General features: G+C 36.2%; 1 protein-coding gene across 1 annotated transcript in view; it reads right to left on the bottom strand.

Annotated features, from left to right (window-relative positions):
- HCN1 (hyperpolarization activated cyclic nucleotide gated potassium channel 1) overlaps positions 1-26163 on the bottom strand; it is a 190080-nt gene that overhangs the window by 31438 nt on the left and 132479 nt on the right. Inside the window, exon 5 of the mRNA XM_079330692.1 lies at positions 12633-12779. Coding sequence (XP_079186818.1) covers positions 12633-12779 — 147 coding nt within the window. The remainder of the gene's footprint in view (positions 1-12632; positions 12780-26163) is intronic.

The raw sequence follows: 26163 nt of genomic DNA, 5'->3' as shown, positions 1-26163 counted from the left end.
TTTAACTATTACTAGCATTTAATTACATTACATATATATATATATATATATATATATATATAATTTAATTGCCCTCTTAGTGAATTAAATATAGACTGAGGTTTATTTCCATAAGAAATATATTCCTCTAATTTATTCAGAAAGTTCTTCAAATTCTCTTTAGACTATATCTTAATCTCTACCTTTATGAATAAATTTATCTATATTGATTTTATATCATAGGAGGACCCCTAAACCTTTTGTAAGTACAATTCATTTTAAGGTAATAGATTATAAATATAGTCTGGTGGTGTAGGACATATGTGCTGAGAAATATGTAGAAAAAAACCGACCATATGAGTACCTAATGCAATATATGCACTTAGTACTTTTCAAAGATATCAACAGAGTTTTACACAGCATTCTTCTCACACAGACATCCTGGACTTGTGTTTGCATGTCTGTGTCAGAACATATGTGTGTATATATATATATATATATATATATATATATATATATGTATATAATATATACACATATGCATATATATGCTCTCCCACACATGTATTTATATGTGTGCATGGACATACCTGTATGTGTACATAAACATACCTGTATGTCTACAGATGTACATATTTGTACAGAAAATGAAAAAAAGCTTCAAAGTGTAACTAATTTATGTGTCCCCTTAGAACTATATTTCAAATTATATTTAGTTATCTTATTTAGAGAATGATACAACTCACGTAAGAGTTTGTGCTTGTATAACCCAAGTTATAATCTCCAAGCAAAGAGGTGAGAGGAAAGAAGATTCTGCTCCAAGTCCCAATTATGTTCTTTGGAAATGAAATGTCCTGATGTTCTATATTCTGCAAGGACACATGATCTGTATCTATTTTCAGCGAACATCTTCTCACATGGTGGCCTAAAAATAGGCCAGCCATGAACTTTAAATAATGGCTCAGGAAGGGTATTAACCTCTTTCTCACATTCTAAGTTTGTCACATTGCTGTAAGTATCAATATTATGAAGAACATATCTGGTGTTAGAGAATGACAAAGCAAGCTACATACACTCCATTTCTGCTTCTCTGCAGATATCTTTGCCTCTTAATTCCCTTCAAGGTCTGTTATGTAAAATAAGCTGTCCACACACAATACTGACAACATTTCTCTTCCTTTAAGTAGTGAATCTGTTTTCTGGCAGGTATTAAAAAGCACAAACTATTTCATTTCCAACCATGCAGGGTGGGAGACTTTCTACTCTTGGTGAAATATGGATGATTGTGAAAACTCATATTTCATAAATACACAAGTGTTTATTCAATGTATGGCAATGATTTGTACATTGAGTTACTCAATTTTTGTTTTGGGGACTGTGGATATTTGTTTTAGCTGCATTTCCCAAATCATCTATTACAACTCCCATAGCATAATGCAAATTTTTCAAATTTTTCTCAATAATTCCGCTCTTTTCTTACTTTTCTAAATAGAACACTGATACGTTGTTACTTCCTGATTTTCAATTTAGTAAAAGAAAAAATCCTCACTATGAAGTAAACTTAAGTTTTTAATACATGTGAGGGATACTCACGAGATCACAAAAATAATAGTTTTCAGTTGCCCAGTGATCTAATGACAGCCATACAGGCTCAAGTGAAAACTGCTAATTACAAAATATTTTAGTGGTCCAGCAAGGCACAATCCAGTGCTTCAGTGAGCACACAAACATGCAATGATCACTTCATAAGCTTGCAACTGTTCATGTTTAGGGCACTCATTTGTGTCCTTTCAACCAACCACAGAGGTTTTTTTTCTTTTCACAAGTGAGGGAAAAGAAAAATGGATTTATTGAGAAGAAAATTAACATAGACTCCACAGAACAAGCTAGGAGATTAAAACCCTTTTCAGGGTACTCCTTGTCTACTACTACCAAGGTTGGATTAGGACCCAGTGCTACTACTGAGCCAGGACTGTGTAAAGGTATTGTGAAAATGGTGGTGGATAAAAATAAAGATAAAAATATTGCCTTGAACTCGGGCCAGGAGCTACCAGGAAGTCTGTACCTGTACTCACAGTGTCAGACTCCACATTTTCCTCCAGCTTTTTATTGCACTCATCTCTGAGACTCATTAATCACAAGAAGTATCACATATTAAGTTCTTTCAGTGTTTGATACTTATCTTTTAATGAAACAAGTGTAATTCAACACCTTGTGCATCCATATCTGTGCTATATTTCATTATCTGTCCACTTATAATAATTTCAGGATTTTAAATTCAATTTCCATTTCCATTTAATCCCTTACATAAAAATTAATAATCAAAAGAGATTATATTTTAAAAATACTATTTTGGAGCTGTAGAGGAGACTACAGATTTTTCAGATACAAAAAAAATCCCAGTATTTCAAATTTGACTTAGTGGCAATAAAATTTCTGGAGAAAAGTTATTCGGTATTTGCTTACTGCATTGTCTAGAAAACAGAACAATACAAAAATACAGATTAGGCAGTTTCCTGCATGTTTCAAAGTAATGTACAACTAGGTTAACCATCCCAAATCATTGGTGTATCGATGGGAAATGAAGTTCATAAATGTGCTTTCAGAACAGATCTTGTGCTCTGTGGCTTTTTGCTCTCCTTGTCTTTGCCTTTGAGATCACATGCTTTTAAAAGGCAACTACAGATTTATGCATGGGAAGTGCTGTGTACCCTTCTGTATGCTGTTACTACCATAATGTGCAACTGAGTGCATAAAAATAGGCACATGCATTTGCTTCTGCATCAAACAGTTCATGGCATATTTATCTCCTCTTGCTGGAGGTGAGTCACAACTCTGATCTTTATTTGTGGTGACTTTCATGGACAGCGGCACATTTAAAGGGTACCCCCTTCAACACAGAACCTTTTGTATTACGCCCCCACCACAGCATTTTTACTGGTTCCAAACCAATGTGCTTCAAAAGACTTTAACCCGTTTTCTGAATTTAAATTCCACAGTGAAAACTCAAGGAAAATATGTTCACTCTCATCCACCTCCATTAATGAGATTTACAGGAAAAGGATCTAGACATGTCTATACTGTGCATCCCTGTCTTGTCTGAAATATGTTTTCTACTGGAGTCCTGGCTGCATCCTGCCCTCTGCTTCTCCCTCACACTTCCCATGCTTTCATTATGGAATACCATGACTTTTTATTGCAGAATTCAATTAAGAAGAAATGGACAACCCTGCTAGGTACCAGGGTGCCAGATCCTGCATCTCCTAATCTTGATTTAAGAGAGACAACGTAATTTCCAGCTCTGCATCAATAATTTTAATTTACTTATTTTTCATTTATCTTCAGTTATTCTCTAAAGAGTTCAGAGGAACATATTTTAAAATCTGCTGTTTTATTGTAATGGATTCATAGTCGCAATTCGAGGATTAGGGCCAAAGATCATTACGTTTTAGCTAAATAAAGCAAAATTTTCCACATCCTACAAAAAGGATGTGTTTACGTATGAAGAACTATCTCAGGAGTTATCTGAAGTACATTACTATTACTATTTTGACCTCAAATACCAATACCATCTCTAATTGCAATAGCATATTCAGATCTTAGAGAAATGAACATGTTGTGGCAGGCACCAATTTACAGCAACCTCTTTTGGCTTTCACCAGAAACTGGTTGGAGATTTAAAAAAAGTGCTTGCTTCTTTCTGCCCCAAACACCACCTTGGCTTCAAGCAGCTGAGCAATTCTTTGGTCTATTAAAAACTGAGACATGATAGACACTTTGAAGTGTGATTTTGGGATCTTGGGCAGAATAAGGCAATGGGTGAATATTGACTGCTGCTATTCTCTCATTGTACTGGACCTGGTGCAGTACAATGATACAAAAATGTTTCTGATTTTGCTCTTCAGTTGTCTGCCTGAACAGCACTTCCAACAGGAGCAGGCACAGGCTGGATTTACAGCATCACAGAATCACTCAGTTGGAAGAGACCTTTGAGACCATCAAGTCCAACCTGTGCCCCAAACCTCAACAGGACCATGGCCCCAAGAGCCACATCCAGTCTTTCTTAAAGCACATCTAGAGATGGTGACTTCACCACCTCCCTGGGCAGACCATTCCAGTACTTTATCACTCTCTGTAAAACACTTTCTCCTAACATGCAGCCTATATTTCCCTTGGCGTGGCTTAAGACTGTGTCCTCTCATGTTGTCAGTTGCTGCCTGGTGAAAGAGACCAGGCAGTTGTGGAGAGTGATAAGGTCACCCCTGAGTCTCCTTTTCTCCAGGCTAAACACCCCCAGCTCTCTCAGTCATTCCTCACAGGGTTTGTGTTCCAAGCCCCTCACCAGCCTTGTTGTCTCTTCTGGACATGCTCAAGTGGTTCAATGTCCTTTCTAAACTGAGGGGACAGAACTGGACACAGCACTCAAGATGTGCCTCACCAGTGCTGAGTACAGGGGCAGAATGACCTCCCTGTTCCTGCTGACCACACTATTGCTGATCCAGGCCAGGGGCCATTGGCCTTTTTGGCCACAAGGGCACACCCTGGCTCATGTTCAGTCAGCTGTTGACCAGCACCCCAGGTCCCTTTCTGCCTGGCACTGTCCAGCCACACCATCCCCAGCCTGTAACACTACAGGGGGTTATTGTGGCTAAAGTGCAGGACTCAGCACTTGGACTTATTAAACTTTATCCTATTGGACTCTGCCCGGGCATCCAACCAGTCCAGGTCTCTCTGCAGAGCCCTCCTATCTGCAGAGCCCTCCTACCTTCCCACAGATCAGGACATGCTCCCAGCTTAGTGTCATCTGCAAAATTACTGATGAAGGACTCAACACCCTCATCCATGTCATCAATGAAACTATTGAACAGGACTGGCCCAGCACAGAGCCCTGAGGGACAGCATTGCTGACTGATCCCAGCTGGATGCAGCTCCATTCACCACTCCCTGGGCCCAGCCATCCAGCCAGTTCCTAACCCAGCACAGTGCTCCTGTCCAAGCCACAGGATGCCACCTTTTCCAGGAGTGTGCTGTGGGAGACAGTGTCAGAGACCTTACTTTTCTGTAACATGATTTTACCTCTCTCACAACATACAGTTTGCACCTAAATAGCTCGGAACTTTTATCAAATAACTTGCCTTGCTTTATATGAAAGACATCTACTGCACAAAGAATTGGGCATTTACTTGGATTAGTATATTTGAAGAGCTCATGAAAGAACTGTCATGTCTGAAATATTTATTTAACAATTACAACAAAAGAGTCTTGTAGGTGCAGTAACATGACTATTCAAAATCATAACTACTGAGAAGTGCTGGTGTATAATTATCTGTATTGTTGGAAGCAGTTAGATCTGGGACTTGTCAAAGCATGTCTCAGCTCGGGGTAGATTTGCTAATAAAGCGTGTCAAACACAGAAAGAACTGTGATCAAAGTTTCCTGAGCATGTGGAACAGCAATGGAAGTGGTTGACAATTCCCCACAGCATGTACCCTGTGACTGTGCATACATCAAAGGGCAAACACACTCCCCAGAGCTCAGCAAATCAAACCACATTGTCTTAAGTCCCTGGGAAACAGCCTTGAGTGTGCACACCATTTGTTATCATGTCACATCTGCGGTGGAAAGTCATTTTAAAACACAATAGTCAATTCACCTGGTGATTGTCTGCCCATTCCCACGTTAAAATGGCCATTTGCTACTATTTTCAGTTTTAAAAACTTCATTGTAGTTGCTTCTAAAAACTTTTCTTTCAGCCTTGTATAATTGGACTGCAATTTAAACATAATTTACACAGATATTTGAAAGCCACCAATTTTCATTTTCAGCATTAGTCAAGTAAATCATGCTGTAGAATATCAGCATTTATTCTACAAGATGGACATGTTCCATAATTCACTCATAATTCAGTACTCCAGAATATAACAGTTATATTTTATCTGTGCCTCTGAGAAAAACAAACAAACAAAAAAACCCCTTTAATTCACTAGTTAGAGACAAGGAGATATTTAAGTGACTTCCAATGTGACTACATCTATAATAAGGATATTTTTTCTTAGTTCCTCTCTTTAAACTTCACACTAAGGATCACTGCATATGAAAATGCTGAAAAGCACAGTGGATTGCAATGAACTGGTTACCTGTCTTTTATCAGATAAATTCGTGGACATAAGTTGTAACGGAATCAAAATCTCCAAATATTTATATGATATTTTATTGTGTTTTAATTTTTAAAAAATGTGGGTTTTTTCCATTATTTTACTGTTTGAAAGTCCATAGCCCCAAATAATGATGTTAAAAAGGATCAAAGCATTCTGTAATCTAATCACACCCTATTTTGGCCTTATATTTTTACTCTGGAGATGATTTTTCTTTTATGCATAGGACTGTAGTATTGTCTAAATAAGAATAAATTGCTTGGTGATTTCTAAAGATAAATACTAAACAAAAAGAAAGATATTAAAAAAAGAGTTAAATTTTATTAGGGAAAAGGAGAAGGTCAACAATTAGGAAAGAACACAAAGGTTACCAAATTGATAATTTTAAAACTGACTTTAAAAACACAAAATATTTTCTATACAAAAATACCTAATTTGTCTAAAAATACCAAACCATCTTGTTTGGGTCCAATTTTCACTCATATAAAATATAAATTATAAATCCAGTAATGGAGGCTTTCCTGCACTTTATTGTGAGAGTACTTTCTTACAAGAACTGTCACAAAATGCCACTCCTGATGCAACACTAAGTACTGTGCACGATGCTTCTTGGAACCTTACACCTGACTCATTAAGCTGTAAAAAGTACCACAATGTACCTACATTCACCATCCCTATGGGAACAACAAAGGTCAAGGACTTCACACAGATCCGCTCAGTTCCAGAAACAGCACCATGGTAAGGTGGGAAAGCTTGTTAAAAAGAAACTAAAAGAAGCTTCTTATGGTCTGATTGGAAGTTACTGGTGGGGAGCAATAATAAGTGATACCTAAATAAATACATAAAATAATGTATTCATTACCATTTAGAGTTAGTTTTTACCATTGCAACTTAAAACAAAAAGTAAACTCAATGGTTGGCAGTGATTAACAAGCAAATTGACATTAGGAATTATTTGCAATATTATACCACCAGTATTCTTGCTGCAGACCTGGTGCTTTCATCTCTAAAAGGCTGTAATAGATCCAGGGAAAAAGAAAGAAAATAGCAAGAAGAATGATCTAGCTTCCATGTAAAAAAGAATTAACTAGAATATGTCTATTTATCATGAAAAAAATACAGTTTAAGGATGTTATCATGTAACTCTATAAAATTGTAACTGGCATGCAAAGAGTCAGTAAAGATGACTGTACTATATCATTTTTGCTACAAGAATTATGGCCATCAAAACCAAAAACATTTGGAGCTGTGTTCAGTCCCAAAAGAAGGTGGTGGTTTCTCATGCAGGAGGGGTCAGGTCTGTGCACTTTGACAAAGGATAGTGTGGTTGAAGAGTACCTTGAATAAAGAATGCAAGTAAGTAATTGGAAGAAATGTGTATTTAGGATTACCCAGTAGTCAAATCACATCAGTCTCAGAGCATCCCTTGACCTGAAAATATTGTGAGTCTAGGAGAGTCATTAAGGGCCACATCATAATTCCCTGTTCTTGTTCTTCCATGGGCATCCACCCACAGCCACTGCAGGCAAGACTGATGGCTTAAACAAAGGTCAGACCTGAGTCACTTTGACTTAGACTCAGTTACAAGATGGAATGAGCAATGTATATGTATTTCAACTTTTAAAACTCAGGTGTTCTTTTGGAATTATTTCTCTTAGGTGCATGTGGGTTTTGTCGTGTTTGGTTTTTTTTTTTTTTAACTTCTTATCTGTAGTGTCACCATTTCATGTCATGACAGTTACAAAGACCACTTTTGGGATTAAGGTCTTCTGAGGCCAAAGAATGTTCAAGCCTTGTAGGTGGTAAGAATTACAGGTAATGTAATGTGAAGTTTAATATCTCTGTCTGCTGAAGAACTAGAGATTATATATTTATATTTATATTTATATTTATATTTATATTTATATTTATATTTATATTTATATTTATATTTATATTTATATTTGTATTTATATTAGAAACATGCTAATTTTTTCTAATCACTACCCCAAGAAATGAGGGAGTGAGACAATTAATTACAAATGCTATTAAAGACAGAATTTATTTCACATATCAACTGCTGTTATAAGGTGCAGCCTTTTTTTTGCTAGTCAGCTAGGTTTTCTTTACTGTGAGGGCATGTGTGTGGGGGTGGTGTGTGCAGAGAGAGCCTGATGATTATCTTAGATTTGTTGCAGAACTTCCATGTAGCTACAGATAGGTTTGATGAATCCAGCCCTGCATGGCCTCTAAGAAACAATTTCAAATCTTTCTTCTCTACCAGAATTGTAACTGCCAGGATTCTCTTGATTATCCTGTTCCTGAGAAGACCAGACACTTATTATCAGATAAGTCTAACTGTGAAAAAGGGGATATGCTTTCTGTCCAAGTGAAATTTCTGAATTCAATGAAAAAGAAAAACCCTTATCCTTTACTGTTGTCAGAGAGCATGTGTCCTTACAAGCAGGTATGCACATAACATATTGCAACTTATGGTTAATTCACTTTGCGTGTGTAGAGCTAAGAGTATCCAATTAATTGCATTACTACTGGACTAATACACTCAAATTATGCAATTAACTGGGAGAATATTGAGCTTTTCAGTCTCATAAATGATGCCTTAGTGCCTAGTCACCAAATGCAATCTCTGTTAATGCCAGATTATCCTTCAAGGATACAGGTCAGCCACTATTTGCTTTGCTCAGCTTTGAAGCACTTAGTCAGAGCCTTGTACGGTTTTAAAAAGTTCAGGTTTCCTTTTTCTCTTTTTTTTTTTTAAATGAAGTCTTAGTTAATTCCCCACAATAAACATGACTCTATTTTTATTATCCAACCAAGCTAGGCATTCATACGTAGGCATATACATCAAATCTTTTCTCAGATTTTCATTACTTTAATTATCCAGTCTACGAATGTTCCATGAATAATGTTCAGAAGCTCATTAAAATGAACACCCATCTTCTTTTACAATGAAAATCTTAACCTCTGCTATCAAAGCAGATGTCTTGTTCTGCACTGGTGTGACCTCAGCTGGAGTTTGGGTGCCACAGTGTAAAAAAGACATTAAACTGTTAAAGTGAGGGTCACAAGGATGATGAAGGGCCTTAAAAGGAAGCCAGATCAGGAGTGGCTGAGGGCACTGGGTCTGTTCAGCCCCAGGGGACACTCACTGCAGTTACAATTTCCCTGTGAGGGGCAGAGGAGGGGCAGGCACTGATCTCCGTGTGACCAAGGGAATGAATGGCCTGAAGTTATATCAGGGGAGGGTTAGGAAAAGGCTGACTATTAGAAAAAAGTTTTTCACCCAGAGGGTGGTTGAGCATTGGAACAGGCTCTGCAGGGCAGTGGTCACAGCACCAGCCTGACAGAGTTTAAGAAGCATTTGGACAATGCTCTCATGTACGTGATGTGACTCTTGGGGATGGTGCTGTGCAGGGCCAGGGGTTGGTCTCAATGACCCTAATGAGTCCCTTCCAACCCAGCATATTCTATGATTCTATGATTCTATAATCATATGCAGCTTTATTACTAGAATGTATCATGTAAGAATTATTTTCATACTAGACTTTTGCTGCTAATTCTATGTACTTTACTTATTTTAAATGGTTGAATGATCATTTGTATAATGCATAATTATTTTCCTTCCTAAAAAAGCCCAAAATTTTAAAACCTAGACAAAAAAGGTCATCATTCTTAAAGAAAGCATAGCTGTGGAAAATTTCAGCCTACACAGTAAATTTGAATGGCTGAGAAGAAGAAATAGTGAAAATCCTGCATTTTTTTGTAACATTTCACAGTGCTATAATTACACAGAAGTTAGTATGGTTTCTTTTGTTCTGCTTACTCCAAGTGAGGAAATAATGGTTTCAGATTAGTGTCTTTGTCAGAAGCTAGTTTCATCAAGCTAAGTATGTCCTGTAGAGTTTCTGAATGTTTACTTTATGCTAAATTCCAAGTATAATCAAATGTAGGATTAGTTAAAAACTTAAGAAATGCAGTAAATATTTATTCTTCAGTGATGCAGCCAGGGTACCTGTGTTATTACCTATTATAGCATTGTGCAGTTATTGGCATGTAAGATGATAAAGTCCATCCAATATATGAACAACTGTGGTCCACCTTTAAAAGACTCCAATTTATTATCCATTACTTACATCAAAAACACACTCCCTGCACTACTAAACTGCACATACTGAAGTGGTACCTAAAACGGAATTTGAAGTTATTAACTAAGCAAAATACTTAAGTGATGTTTTCAGGCCACAGTGCATAAGCTGCCATGGAAATTTGGATTGATTCATTGAGAAACCTGCTCTGGCACTGCCAGTTACCAGTTCCTAATTTTTCTCTTTCTTTTTTTTTTTGACCTTTCTCTAGAACACTTTTGTGTTTTCAGCAGGGCAGTGTGCAACCAGATTTTAGCTAATTTTTTGTTATATAATTAAGAGAACAAATAAAACCTGCTAAGTACAGCATAACCATAGCAAAATCAGCAAGCCACTCCTTCCATGAAATTTTATTCTTCCTTCATGTTTTTAGGTGCTCATTAATTTTTGAAATTTTCCATGCTTGATCTCTCACCAGAAGTGCTTTTTGTTTTTTATGGTTGACCAAATTTGCCTTTCTACTTCTAAGCTGCATGAAAAAAAAAGAGGGAAAGGGGACAGGGCTAGGGGAAGGAGGGTGGAAGGAATGAAACAAGAAGGGAAGCAGAGAAAGTGGAAAACACAAGTAATAAGGGTGCTGCAATTTCAAATTGTTAGCAAATAGTGTTCTGCAAAGGAAGGATATTAGGGTTTACTTTTGGAGAAATGCTTTCTTTAGAAGTGGAAACAGATGAAACTGTGTCTGATCTCAGTGACTGATGTGTCTGTACATGCTTCTGTTCTCTTAACAAAACACAAGCTCCATAGTGGCCAAGATTCACGTTTTGGCTGCCACTGTAGTCTAGGGAGAATTCCCATATTTTCCTGTCCCACAAGGCAGATTTTTGTAGTACATTCTCCTCTTTACATTTCAAAACCTAGAGAGGGGAGCCACAGTGTAAATGTGGCAATGAAGAAGCCAGGGCTCTCTACCTGCATTCCAAAGCACAAACTCAAAATATAAAGAAAGGCCTCAGACTATGCCTTTGTGAGGGAATTCCTCTGGAACTCAGTCATGGGCAATTAAATTGTTAGAACAATCATGGTTTGGCCTGATTTTGACTTCAAGCATCTAGCAAAGACCAACAATTTTGGGCAGCACTAGTCATTGCCATTTGGGAGTTTGTAGGAGAGATGCTAATATGGGACTTTCACTACAGAGATGTGGATAAGCTGTGACTTGGCAAGGCTTTGTTTCTTTATGACTATTTTAAATATGGAACTTGATTGAATTTGGCAATGGATTGTATGTCATGTTTTCCCTTCCCAGCAAAGCAGAGTATTCAGTAGTACAGACAATTCACCACCGACCTATTCTCTCTTTATGCCTCAAAACTTGAAAAAAACCTGACCAGCCATCATCTATCTTTCCAAAAGTACAGATGTTATGCTGCTGGATGTTATGTGTACATTATACATAGCCACATCTATATATACACATAATCAGCACCACTCCTCCAAAAGCAGAGGATATTAAAAGGCATTACTTGTAGCACTGAAGATTACACAGATTTTATCACTGCTCCACCCTTACTTCTCTTGTTTCTTTTCTTTTTCCCTGTTTATGCTCTCTTCTCTCTGAGTTTTTCAGCTTGGTTCTTCTCTGGGTTAGTTCCTCTCCTTTCACTCGAGGATATCAGCCAACATCCTTGAGCAGGTCAGGCATGAGCACAACCAACAGAAGATACTTGGTTTATATTCCCATTAAGCAGCTAATTCTGCCACCACAAGATGAACATCATCCTCATCCTACACTAGCAAAGAAAATTCCAACTGCTTGCACACATCACATATCACAGCACAGCATAACCTCTAAAACTGAAATGCAGACTATAGTTTCAACAAAAAGAGATTTTTTTTAATGGCTTGTATATATAATATTTCAGCTTCCTCATCTCAAGTGAAGACCACCTTTACCAAGCATGCTGCTTTGCAAAATGGAAGAAAGTAATTTTCCCTTTGTGGTGACTTTTGGTGGTTTAATCTGGATGGATGTGTGGCTAGCAATTAGGAAGAGTAGAAAAATAATTTAATCCAGGATCATTTAGTCCACCCACTCTCTGTTTTAAAAAATGGCAGAAAAACAGGATTTTCAGACAACAATAAGTGTGTAGTTTTACTCTTTGACAGGATTTTACCCTCTGACATTTTTATGTGGCAGTGATTGACAGACTGGTCCTGAATAGACTGTAGATCTGCTTATTTCTTTGTGCCAACCTAGTAGAAATTTAATCATCCTGGTCATTCATTGACTATGGTAAAGAACATGAAATGTTATAGAATGGAAAGAGCATTTATTTAAGCACAGGAACAGCAAAGACAAGTTTTTTTTTTTTCCACAGCTTGAAGAGCTATTCAAATACTTTAATCTTACCTCCCTGAGAGGATCATTGAGCTCATTCAAAATATTTTCTTCATCAAAGATCTTGCCTTGGTAGCGATGCTCGTAGTAATCATGGATCTTCTGGCGCATTTCAGCAGGTAACTTGTGGAATGACATGTACTGCTCCACTTGTTTGTACTGTCAGGATAAAAAAAATAAGGAAAAAAGCCTCAAATTTTTGCTGTCTAAAAGCACCTACAAAATACAAATTCCTTCATGTGTCCACTTAAGTTTTACATATTTTATAAACACAGCATTTTTTCACATGTCAGAAAACCCTCACACAAATATTAATTAATGTAATATTACTCACATGACAGCATCTCTATAAATTACAGAAACTACCTTTAGCAGAAATGCTAATATCCACATGAATATATAAGGTTTAGAAGCCAAACCCTCATACTTCTCACACATTTCTAAATTCCCAGCTGTACAGGAGCTGCAAAAATACACCAACACAATTTTTAGCTCATACAGTAGACAGGAAAGCTGTACACAGTGTTTAGTCTGTAGCATTGCATTTGGGGAGAGCTGAAGGTGTGAAATTTTAGAAACTGGCTATGTTGTATTACTAAGCAACATATTAATTTTGAGTATGCTTATGGACTTAAAACCTGTGGAGATAATGAAGTAGAAAACACTCCTCAAAAGAGATGAAGAGAAGAGAAAGGTAAACTAGAAAAACAGGTGTGGGATCAGGAAATATAAAATAAAGGAAAAGAAAGATACCAGGATCCAGAAGACTAAGAAGAGCTCACTTCATTTACCCTGCACATTTTGTTTCTTTGTTTTTACTAGTCCTCTGCCCTATATTCTTGGAGTTTGTTGTTTGTCTTGCTAGGTGGTTTTTTGTTGTTTTTGTTGTTGTTGTTTCCCTTTTTCAGAACTGTTTTTTGGATAATGTAATTCTCAGAAAATAAATAAAGTCCCGAATTAACATTGTCATAGTTGTACTGTACTAAACTACATGATAATCTGAGACCCACAAAAAGGACAAGTTGTCTAAAGTGTGAAAGGACAAATTCACCAGAATAAGATTTTTGCCCCTCACAGCCTCCATCCTTGTCTCAGCTGAGAAGGATAAGGCACTGAGGCAGAGAAAGATAAATCCAATCTCAGGCTAAAAGGTGAGTTAAAACTTGGCAGAAACTTGATTCATGTATGTAAACAGTCTTAATTTATTTTTTGTTAGTTATTTCATGCTTAATTAGGAAATTTAAACTGCTTTCAATGGAAAAGCCAATGAAGTCCTAATTAGGATTGGCACCTCTGTAGAACAATTAATCAAATGTACAATGCACATGCCCTCTTTGTGAACTGCAGCACATATCCTTTAACTTTTATAGTTGAAGACTATTCTATCTTCTGGAGTTGAAATTAGCTTTAGCTTTGCAAAGTGGCAAAAGATTAGATGAGGCCATGTGTACAACATAAATTCCAAAAATACGAGGAAAGTAATTTTGCATGGGACTATTTAACAATGTATTATGAATATATTAGGATGATTCAACCCCTGCACAGTCATTTTGCCCCTCTGCAGTAACAATTCTTCACCCACACCCTTTAGGTGTGTGGTTTAAATTTGCATGCTTGCCATTAGTTTCTGTTCTGGTATGAAGAAAATTTTCCATACCTTGGCTGGAACCAGACATCACCATGGCCCCTAGGACAGAGGCTGCTCCCTCTACACAATCTTATTCACACACAAATGTGCTTAAGTAACACTAATAATGAATAATCCTTGCTAATAAAAGAAATACATTCGTTCTGATGCATATTGCAAGCAAGCTGCAAATGACTTTTATACCAAAATGACCTTGAAATAGAGAAAATTCAAGCTACAAGGAAATTGCTTGGGCAGCAATTTCCACTGCTGCCTTTCATTAGTGCTGTTACTTGAATGGGGGCTTTCTCCTGCACCAGCAAGCTCTTTTCTTTAACAAGATTTATGCTTACACATGAGAATTTTGGGGAAAAAGAAAAATATAAAACTAGTAGGAATGTACTGCTTGTCACTGGTGTGTCTCAAAGTGTTTTCAAATTAGTAATACATAGAACAATAGGCATAGCTGAATATTAACAACCTTTTCTTTAAAAATCCATGAAGAAATTAAAAGTAGTCCACAATTCCCAGAAGTTTTTAACCACCTAATACAATATCAAGGTTTTTCATATCTAAATTTCTGAGCCTGTGAGTGGGTAGTATACTATCACTAGCTCTTTAATCAATATTTTCCTAATATTTCTCAGTGTGTGATTTTGGCTCATTTTCTGCATCATTCACTGTTCTGCTACTCCCTTCTTGACGTTCTGTTCACATTACCTCAAAACAAGTTTAAGTTGCCCTCTTGTTCAGTAACTGATATCTTTCATTAACTCAGCACAAGAAATAATTACTTTTTCAATTCCACAGAATAATGTTGGCATTCTACATGAGTTGCCACTGTGGAGTGCCACATGCCAGTTGCAAAAAACCCATGCTGAAATGAAGATACAAAGAGTGCAAGATTAACACGGTCTTGTTAATTTTATGTAATAAAACAGGAATTTGTCTAAATGAATTTTGAAGAGTATTTTCTTTGTGGATACTACAAATACCAATAATGGTTAGAAATAAAGGTATTTTTCACTTTATGAAATTATACCGGGTTTTATTCCTGGAGCTTTTTTATGCATTACAAAAATGCAAATAGCTTAAGAGAACTGAAATATTTTCTGGAAAAGATAAAAGGTAAAAAAGATTTAAAATTTTTCATTAATGTTTCTAATATCTTGAAAAAAAACCTGATAATTCAGTAGCTTCTTGATTTTTCTAAATATAATTGTAGATCTCAAGTGGATAAAATTGTCAGTTAATTTAAATTTTGGTAAAAAATGATCTTTAATCATATTAAAAATGGCTGTAACCAATCCTGAGCTACACATATTTGAACCTGCACTTTACTATGTGAAAAAAATATTGCTTTCTAATAACTCTTCTCATTACATTGCATCCTCTATCTTTTCCCCTTCAGATTTAAATTTTTTTTTTGCTTGATGTTTGTTTTGGAGTGGAATTTTTGCTACTTTATTTTCTTTTCTTCCTTGTTTGTTTTTGTTTATTCAGAAAGTAGATGTCTTAATCCCACATTCATAAAAACACCTCTGGTATTTATTGAATTTATGAAAAAAAACTTTCAGAATAAAGTCCCCTCAAGTTTCAGTAAGTCCCCTCAAGATTGACTTTCTTTATTTTTCTTTTATTTCTGGATTTGTGGATCTCATATGAGAAGCATCAGGCTACATTCAAACACAAAAGACTCTGCTAGCCCCCTGTTTGTAATTTCTAATTGCCTTTTCATCCTTGCTCCTGCAGGTAACTCTTGATTTTCCAGTAAAGACTTTTTTAGTGAGGGACTCCAAATGTGCACATCTAAAGGGATGTGCCATAACAAATATAACAAATGTTACAAATATTTATCCTGGTATTTTCAATACCATTGAATGGAGTAAATAATGTGTTGCTGGCCACTCAACAGCTATGTTTTTTTTAATTAATATTGAATTGTTTGTCCTAAAATGAATATGTATATCAATGTGATTTATATATTGCACTGCCACAATTTCAGTAATTTATATCTGTTTTGTATTCATCAAAGAAATTAAAATGCCCACAACATGCTACAAAATTACTGAAATAGGTAACAGCAAAGTGGATTTCAAAGTTTCCAAATAACATTCCACATATTTTAATACAAAGCACCACCCAGTAATAATTGAATCTTGTTGTTTCAGACATAATCTTATTCACGAGCTCTTTGTATGTAGCAAAATTCTGCTAATGGCCTTCTCCAGCAAAAGGTGAAGAGTATGATATCAGCTGTATGGGGTCCATAATGGAATTGGTTAGGAAGTACAGTTGCCCTTAAAAAAAAATAGGTGTGGATAAAGGCAAAGGAGAGGAAGGACATGTTGTACATAACAATTCGCAATTGAAGCAGGGAAAATATTTTAACATTAATATAAAGTTAAGTCCCAATACAGAAAAAAACCCAATGAAACAAGTAAAACAGAATGTTGATTGTTAATAAGATATTTTAGTATATATGCTGAGGCCACTAGATCCTTTCTTCATAAAGTTTCGTAATTGACTAGTTGACTTTTTTAGCTGAAAAATTTCTTGCAGTACTAATAATCTTTACAGCTCAGCATTCTGTCTGTGATACAATAAAGATATAAATATTTGAAAGGCATGAATAGTATCAGTTAAAAAACATGAAACTAATTACTTTCATGTACCTGGAACTGGTGCCACCTCAACTACCTGAATACTTTTCAAGCACAAGTGCCAGTCAGATTTTTCCGAAGTAACAACTGAACAACTTCCATAACTGGCTAGTTTTTCAAAGAACCTAGGTCTCTGCACCATCATTTGAAAGTCTAGCTTGAACAATAGGCCTTTTGCACTTCAAACAATATTTTTTTCCTCAGCAATAGAGCTTCACTTCTAAGAAAGTTTCCCAAAAAAAACTGAGCAACTTTAAACAGCATTTTATTGAGATTCATAGCCAAAGCCCTATCCTTACAAATAAAAAGTTCAATGAAATGTGAGGAAAAAAAATATATATATGCTGATTGCAAATGTAAAAAAAAGAAAAGATCATTTGTGAAATCCTTCGGCAGAATCTAGGAAGTTCTGTCCCACAATTTAGATGCAACAGATCTATCAGTACTCTTCAAATGGATTGAAAATATTTGTGTACCATGTATGAAAGAAGAATCTATGTAGCATTAAAATATGCAGAAGATTTCACATACTGAGTAGGAGTAGAAAGACGAGGGGGAATTTAATAAGAAGAAGCCTTTCTAAATAACAAACTTACTGTTTCAATTTCAGCAGTAGTACATATTGTTCTGAAACCTGTTTTAAATTTTGGTCTAAATACATTCAGTTGCAGTTTAAAACAACTAAGGTTAGTAAAAAATTATCTGGCAGTTTCAAAATATTCTGTCTCTTAGTATATCTCTCTGGAGTGTTTATAGTGAATTGTGCCTCTTCCCAGCCTCATGCAGATAGTCAATTCTGCTTTTTGTTCAGACCACAGCAATTTTATTCAGAGCTCTTCTGGCACTCTTTGCTTTCATCTGCTCTAGTTTGAGTCCATTTTTATCCAACTGCAATTACTAGAGCAGTACATAGTATTTTAGAGGGAGTATCACCTGTTTGTAGTTCATACTGATTTCTTTCCCACCTATTGGAAAACCAAGACACATTGAAAATGTTGTTTGCAGCTATTTTATGAGCAGCTTCAGCAATCAGATTTCTCATTTTCTCCTTGCCACTTACACTTGCTGTGCTCTTCACCTCCCAATCTGTAAGAGCAGCTTGTACTAGTACCTGAATCCTTGGATTCTGAGTTTCTGAATTTCATCTTACTTACTATTACTTCATTTACTTTTACTTCAATTACTTCATCCCTTCATTCTATGTTAATCTTTCTGTAATACTAGCATCTGAAGCTTTTTACCATCCTAACCAACCTTTACACCTACCAAATCATTGTTTAGCACAAGCCTAATGGCAACATCATGCCTTTAGGTATTTTTCTACCACACAATCACAAATCAATTAGGTTGGAAAAGACCTCTGGGATCATCAAGTCCAACCTATGACTGAACACCACAATGTCAACCAGACCATGGCACTGAGTGCCACGTCCTTAAACACCACCAGGAACAGTGATTCCACCAACTAATTGGGCACCAGCCCATTCCAATGTTTAATCACCTTTCCTATGAAGAAATTTCTCCCAAAGTCCAACCTGAAACTCCTGTGGCAAAGGTTGAGACTACGTCCTCTCATTCCACCTTGGTATCTCAGAAACTTGCTTTTGAGCCAAAATAACCAAACTAGGGTGTGGACTGGCAGTAGCACTTGAGATAGCAAAGAGAATTGCTGTCCTTCACCAGATTTGCTTGTGGGAGAAGAATGAGGTCTACATAACCTAAAGCAAATCAGTTTTGTGTAGGTGACATGTTATGGTCTACATGGCAAACATCTACAGAGAAGAGATCCCAGAAACCTCCTGTACATCCTAATACAGAAATGATTTTCATATTTGTAAATTCTCATCAACTACTATGTTCAAAAAACCAAGCAAATCTAAAGGCAGCAAATATGACTATCACCAAAACTGAACTTTGAACAGAATCTTTCAGAATTATAAAATTAAGACTGTTCTCTTTCTCGGCTAAACAGTCTTGAAAACTGTGACTGACCACAAAAATTGGATACCTTGGTTTAGCTTTCTCTAATTCCCTATTTTAAACCAGTTATCCTTACTGTCTCTAATGTACCAGGGGGTTATTAACCCCATTCAAAAACTTGAAAACTGTGACTGACCACAAAAATTGGATACCTTGGTTTAGCTTTCTCTAATTCCCTATTTTAAACCAGTTATCCTTACTGTCTCTAATGTACCAGGGGGTTATTAACCCCATTCAAAAACTCATTTGTTTAAATGAATTTTTCTATAGCAATACATATAAATGGTCCAACAAATCCAGCTGAACTTTCAGGTTGGATTATTCACCCTTACAACTGTGCTTCTACAATTTTTCCTTAAAGGAAGAAAGTGAATGTTACAGGAAGGAACTGCTGAATCCTGAGTTACAAAATGACAGGTGAGGGTTTTTATAGACTCACAGAATGGTTTAGGTTGGAAGGGGATCTTAAAGATTGTCTAGCTACAACCCCTTCTGCCATGTATTTGAGATTTCTAATAGAAAAAAAAACAAGTGAGTGCTATGTATTGAAGGGCAATAAATGTGGCTGGCCATGGGTTGAAGTATGGGAAAAGTAATTGGTATGCCAACACATCAGTAAATAAAACTGACAAAATGCACCAAACTGCAGAATGGTCTGATGCATAAAGGACTGCATTCTAATTAAAAAATAATAATAATTTAAAAAAAAATAATAATAATAATAAAAAAAAAAATTAAAACATTTCTGCCTTTAGAAGTTTTTAGTATGGATTGAACCCATGATTTGGGTGAGTGACAGCATTTTAAGAAACAACTGATCTTAACAGATTTTTCAAACAAACATTGAATGAACTGGACAGCCCAAATACTTTTACAGTATTCTAATAGCTTTTTAGTGGTAGATTGTTTCTATAAACATTAAAAAAACAATTTTCCAGTATTTTTAATGTCTATGACAGCTTACTGATTTACACCTCAGAAATTATTGATATCAAAGTCCTTTTTCTCTGTGCTATTGTGCTATAAGGCCTTGAAACAAACTGAAGGAACTGAGCAGATTTGACTTGTCTCTTGTCCTTCACTTTGCTGAGCTCAAGGTTTTATTTTCTGATTACAGATTTTTATTTATTTTCCAGTGAAGGAAAGGCAGAAAATCTTTCTGAAGTAGTTCAGAAGGACTGGGGCGAGGATGGGGGAAAGGCTCAGGGAATTGTTTCAAAGCACATAAACACTCAGTTTAACAATTTGCATATTCATGGAGTTTTAGGCCTCTCATTTCTCTGCAGAAGATGGGTTTGTTCAAGGAGGACAGCTGAACTTTGAGGAAAGGAGGGAAGGTTCAAGAGGGATCCCATGACACAGAACAGGAGGGATGGCATTTGCAACTGTGAAACCAAACAGAGTGTAACATTGGGGCTACCCAAAACAAAACCCAAAATTTTATAAGGTAAAGCAACATTATGTTGAGGTGTTTGTTTATTTTAAATGAAGAAATAATTTTCTTGGAGTGCATAAAAATTAATGGTTTTAATGAAAAATTTTTCTCTGTGGAAAGTGTGCTTTTTATTACAAATATCTGCCTCCCTCTCAAGCAGCAGCAATGCTCAGCTCCACAGACAGCTGAGTTATATGGACAGGGACAGAACTGAACAATGATCACATCTGCAAATTGCAGAAGGGGAGAAGCTTTGCCATATTAAAGGCAAGAGAGGTTTTCTGCTTCTTTCTCAAAATTATTCAAATGCATGGTAAACTTGGAAAGCTAACAATCAGGGAATTGCACAAACTAATAAATATTCAGAAAACTTCAATTTCTATTTAAGCATTAAACATAAAAAAAAATTTCTGGTTTACAGTTCTCAGAAATGTCTACTACACTTACATTTCGCATTCAGCTGAGTGTTGTCTCTTCACTGAAATTACATTTAGGAAGAAATTTAAAAAAAAAACAAACTGAAGTTTCATCTGACTGAAAATTCACAGGCAATTAATTTTTAAGCATCATATCTATATTTCATTGCTTGAAATTTCTTTTTGCAAGTGCAATGAATGACTACTGAAAAATTATAAAGGAGAACAGTTTTTCTCCATATGAAGTAGAATTAATATCACTTTTAAAAAACAATCTTTCAGCAAAATATACTTTTTAAGAATAAAGGAGGAAGATTTGCAAAACACTGTACAAAGACCCCAGAAAGAAATAATTTCCATTTAAAGATCCTATTTTGAAATTAAACATTGTGTACTTTCAGAGAACTATTTTGCTAAAACACTTTATAAGCTGTTTCAATTAAACTTTATTCTATTACTCAATGCTGTTAAAATGATGTCTATAAATTACATTATTCCCCCTCAAAAGAATGTGTCATTTCATATGGCACATATCCCCCTTTGTATGGTATCTTTCTATCTCTTATATAAAATAGTGAATGAATTTGCTTTTTCACTCAATCATTTGAAAAATTTTAGGTACTAGATTGTTTATAATCTTCTAAAACCATCTCAACTCAATTGAATACTGATTCAATAGTGTCAGCTCCCTAGCTGAGTGCACAGTTGGGTGTCTGAATATCACATGATATTGCTTCAGTTTGCTAAATGAATAATCTGATCTGTATAAGTAAAAATAATGTCTAGAAGAAAAAAACCCCAAACCCTGAGGCTTCTCCCAGGAAGAATTTGAATAATATTAGATAATCATAGACACCAGTCTATACTTTTCTCTGTTGCAGGAACTTCCAATCTAACATCATAAGTGGGTTCTATGTTAAAATAATGATAAAAGACATTAAGTTGCAGATTAATGGGAAAGGAAGGAGAATTGTATAGCTTATATTTATTAATGACTATTTAACAAATTTTCAATTTTTCTTGACACATTGTGAAAACCTGGTATTTTTCACTTCTTTATGTCCTTACTCCTGACACACAGTGGTGTACATGAGGCAAAACCAGTATTCCTGCTAAAAAAGATGGGCAACCCACATTTCCAGCCCTGCCACTGTTTGACTGTGGGAATCTGGGGAAGGTCTGTAGCTACTGCAGGATATTGTTAGATGCTTCCTTCTCTGTCTGATACTGCAAACCATGCTATTTAATGAGCCTGTCATCTGGATGATATAAGGTCTCCAAAGTTATTATCTGTTCTCTGCAGTCACTGTCAGCCTCACAGTCCAAACCAACTGTTTGTGTGCCTTGACTTGCAGTTAAAGAAACACTTTGGAGTGCTCATTCTCTTACACAGAGCAGCTTTTTCACATGTGCAGGAGTGGACTTGTTCATTCTGTCCTAATATTAAAAATAATCTCTTTAGGCTACTCCTTCATGTGTGCTAGAGGGCTTCAGCCAGTTTTCAGGCACTTGGCCATAGGGTCTCTTGCTCTCTAATGGAAATTCAACCAGGAATCAGGAAACACTGCTGTGCCCCTGGCGAGGGTTACTCTAAGTTTGGTGTTTGTATAGTCCATACTTTTATATTCCTTTTCATCCCTTCTCTGACTGGTATTGCTGGTGAAAGGAAGGAAGGTTTTGTGTGTTGAAATATCTCCATGCTTCATATGAGGACAAGACTCCAATTCCTGTCCTTCTCTTGCATATTTCCCCAGCCACACTGGAAAAAAAAGATATTTCCATTTCAGAGACACTTCTTGTTTATGTGTGGTCTTCTGGCACACAATGGCTATTTCATGAGCCAGCAGAATGTTTTACCTGACCACCTAAGGACACTCTCTAATCAAATACTCAGTCAGACCTGAAGTTAGCACTAACTTTAACTCACAGGATGATTACCTGTGATGATAACTCCAAAATGAGTAAGCCCAGATGGCTCTTAAACAACCAGAGATCTGGCTGCATTTGGAGAAGACACAAGCTGTGCACATGCCAGTCAAAGATTTGGTAATATTTTTTTGGTACTGGCAAAGTAATAAGCTCAGCTGTCCATCCCACAGTTACTGAAAGCTGAATTTATTAGGGCTCAAGAGATATTTCTACAATCTGCTTTCTTTACTTCTACTTTTTTAATCATACAGATATTTGCACATAAAGAAAAAAACTGTTTAGAATCAAACACAGGTCAAAATAAAACTTAAGTATAAGTACTGAATGGTATGTTAACAGTAAGTTAATTTTTATAGTTCTTTATCATGAGATGGAACTGAAGTGATTTGTTTAGCCTAAAAGCTATCATCTGTTTACCATCTATTTTTCACTAATTACCCCCCAAAGAGTACTGTTGCTTACAAGAATGCTTTAAACTGTCATTTTACTTACAAGCAGTAATTAAACATTTCCTTTCAACTGCCACAAAATACACAATCTCTTATTATTGTTCCTTTCAATTAGTGCAATTGAGAAATTAATTAAGTTATAGGGAGATTTCTGAATAGGATTTGTTTTCTTAGACAGCTCTTTATCTTGCACAAATTTTCTTTATAGTGCTTTAAAAAGGGGAGTGAAGCAGCATGAAAACCAGTATCAATTCCTCTGCAGAGAGGCAGTGACAACACTCTGATTTAATGAAACAACAATTGGGGCCCCAAGGCATAGGAAGAAAAACATCTCTCCTCCACGCTCCTCTGGGTGAAACTGTATCTAGTCTAAAGCAAGATGATTTTCTTTCTTAATGAGAAAGGTGCTGAAAAGATGACAACTTATTTAAAAATATCAGATATGCTGTAATGGCCTCCTTAGAGTTGCCAGTTTTGAACTGAAATTTAATACCTATCCTTCCATGTTGTACAATTTTCCTTATCTTTTAAACAACTTGAATTTCTTTCTTTTTTTTCTTTTCTTCACCTTTTTTCAATTTACTGCGCCAGAACGAAAGAATATACATTAAAATAAGAGCCTAGAGGGAAGGATCAGGAGGCAAAAGGAGTTATTCCCCAGATGAACATCTAGGGAAGCAAAAAGGATCAGCTCATCTCTGCAGGGTCACTTCAGTTCAGTTCTGGGCACGAGCAGCAGCTTGTGCAGCTCCAGGATCCACGACTGGAGCATCTGGACCTGGGCACTGAATGCCTGGCACTTGTCACCTATTTCCACTCCAGTGTGAGTTTTTTGGAGATGGAATTTGAGTTCATCTCCATTCCAATGGAGTTTTTTTAAGTTTAGTGCTTATCAGAAGCACTGCTTTCCTCTGGCATGGGCTTCACCTCAACCCATTGATCCTGCCACATAAAACATTGCATGATGCTAAATTCTGTGTGCCCCACAATGCCTTCAGCTAAATTGGCAGGCTCAGTTGTGAGCATCCACACCCACAGGAAATCCAGTTATTTCAATAAGCAAATTGAAGTAGCAATTTAGAAAAGTAATATAGAAAAATGTGTAATTAGGTGGAAATTATGTAACTTTGCATCTATTGTTTAATAGTTGCAATGAAAAGAAGAAGAAAGAAAGTTTTATTAACAGTGTAATTGTTACATCTGCTTGGTGTTGTGCCAACAGCTATGCTAGTAGCAGCACCAGCACACACAAGACAGGAACACTGGCACAATACAGCTGCTGATCCTGGTAATTTTATCTCTGATAAAACTTAATTATCGCTTCCCAGTTCCTTTTGTAATAATTAGTGAAAAATGCCAATTCATCAGAAAGAATTTGCTTTTTTAATGCCCCCATTTTCACATTTTTCTTCTGTGTCAAGATACTTGCACAGCAGTAAGTTTATCATGCGTGGGAAGGTCTGTTCAAAGCTAAAGGGATAAACAAAGAGATTCTTCAGCAAGCAAAGCTGCTCAGTTAAAGGTTGTATTGCTCCTCCTGACCTCTGATCAGAGACCCAACACAGCCTTCCCTCTTTTCCCAGCAGTGTCTTAACGATGAGGAAATGGGTCCTCTAGGCTGGGCAGGGCATCTCTCAGTGTCTTTTCTATTTGTCTGTTACATGTGTATCAAAATAAGACAGAAAATTGTCTTGTTCCTCGTAAGGATAAAAATAGGGATGATCACATTTCACCTGGCTTTTCCAAGAATGCATAATCACTTACACAGAATTAAGGTGGTGGAAAACAGAGTCATCTCATGCAGATGTTTCTTTGGGGAAGAAAAACCAACGCAGAGCTATTGGCTGCAATTCTTCCACTCCCTGTAGGCATTTCACATGTAAACACCTGAGTCAATGTCATACAAATGCAGAATAAGATTTTTTGAGGCCCATAGGAGTTAAAGGAGACCAGACAACCTCTGCTCTGAACTATTGTTTAATATCTGCACTATGAAACCTTGTATATTTTATTTGAGCATACAGATAGATACTGTAGCATGACACAGAGCCCTTCCACTTATAAATGAGACTTGAAAACTAAAATTTATTTTTCAGATAATCTAAGACTCTGTCAAAATGTTCAGGTCTCCAGCTTCATCTAAAAACTGAGTGTAACACACAGTATCACACAATATTCTGCATTCTTCACCATAACTGCAACAGCCTTGACAAACTGCTCTTCAGATTCATGTTCACAGCTGTTTGGTCTCATTCCTTCTTCTAAACCATTCATAATCTTCTTCTCCTTACATTACTTTTCTATAGTCTTAAAGTATACACACTTCAGAGACATTCTTAGGGAAATAAATTTATGGCATCTGAAGGCTTCTTTGATGAACAACAGCCATGGCAGGAAAGCAATACTCCAAGCAACCTTTTGTACTCTCCTGAAGAACATCATTATAGACCTGACAATTCCAGAGGAATGACTGAGTAACAGGATGTATTCCTTTATATTCAAGATTTATGGAACTTATTCACTAGGTACAGGAAAAAAATCCTTCAATTTTTAATGACTTTAAGATAATTTTTTAATTAGAATAAAAATGAGGTATATATGAGAGCTACATGCTCTATCAGGGATGGAAAAGCCAATGAAATATTCTGCAAAGAACAAATTTTAAGGCAATGTATAGCTTTCTTCAAAGAAATAGGCTAATGATTCCTGTAACAGTTCTGGTTATGAAGACATTGTTCAATGCATCAACCATTTGACCACCCAAATGCATCAAACATTACATAAAGAGTAGGTCTTATTTTTAATTCTCCAAAACAATGCAAAAAGTTCTTAGTAACAGTGGATTGCTTCCCAAATCTCTGTGGAGATTTAACTCCCAAACTGATGTTGATACTGTATTTCTGTGCAGATCCTTTCTGCAGAAACATTAGGGAAAGTCTTTTATTCAGTACAAATGGGTTCATTCCAAGTGAAGTCACAGAGCTGTAACTGTTAAAGAAAAAGAATGGAGTTTCTGTGAAATAATACCTTTATTTTCTTTTTCC

The sequence above is a fragment of the Erithacus rubecula genome (assembly GCF_903797595.1).
Source record: "Erithacus rubecula genome assembly, chromosome: Z".
NCBI lineage: Eukaryota > Metazoa > Chordata > Aves > Passeriformes > Muscicapidae > Erithacus > Erithacus rubecula.
The sequence above is the reverse complement of the archived record's forward strand: the minus strand, read 5'-3'. Positions and strand labels throughout refer to the sequence as shown.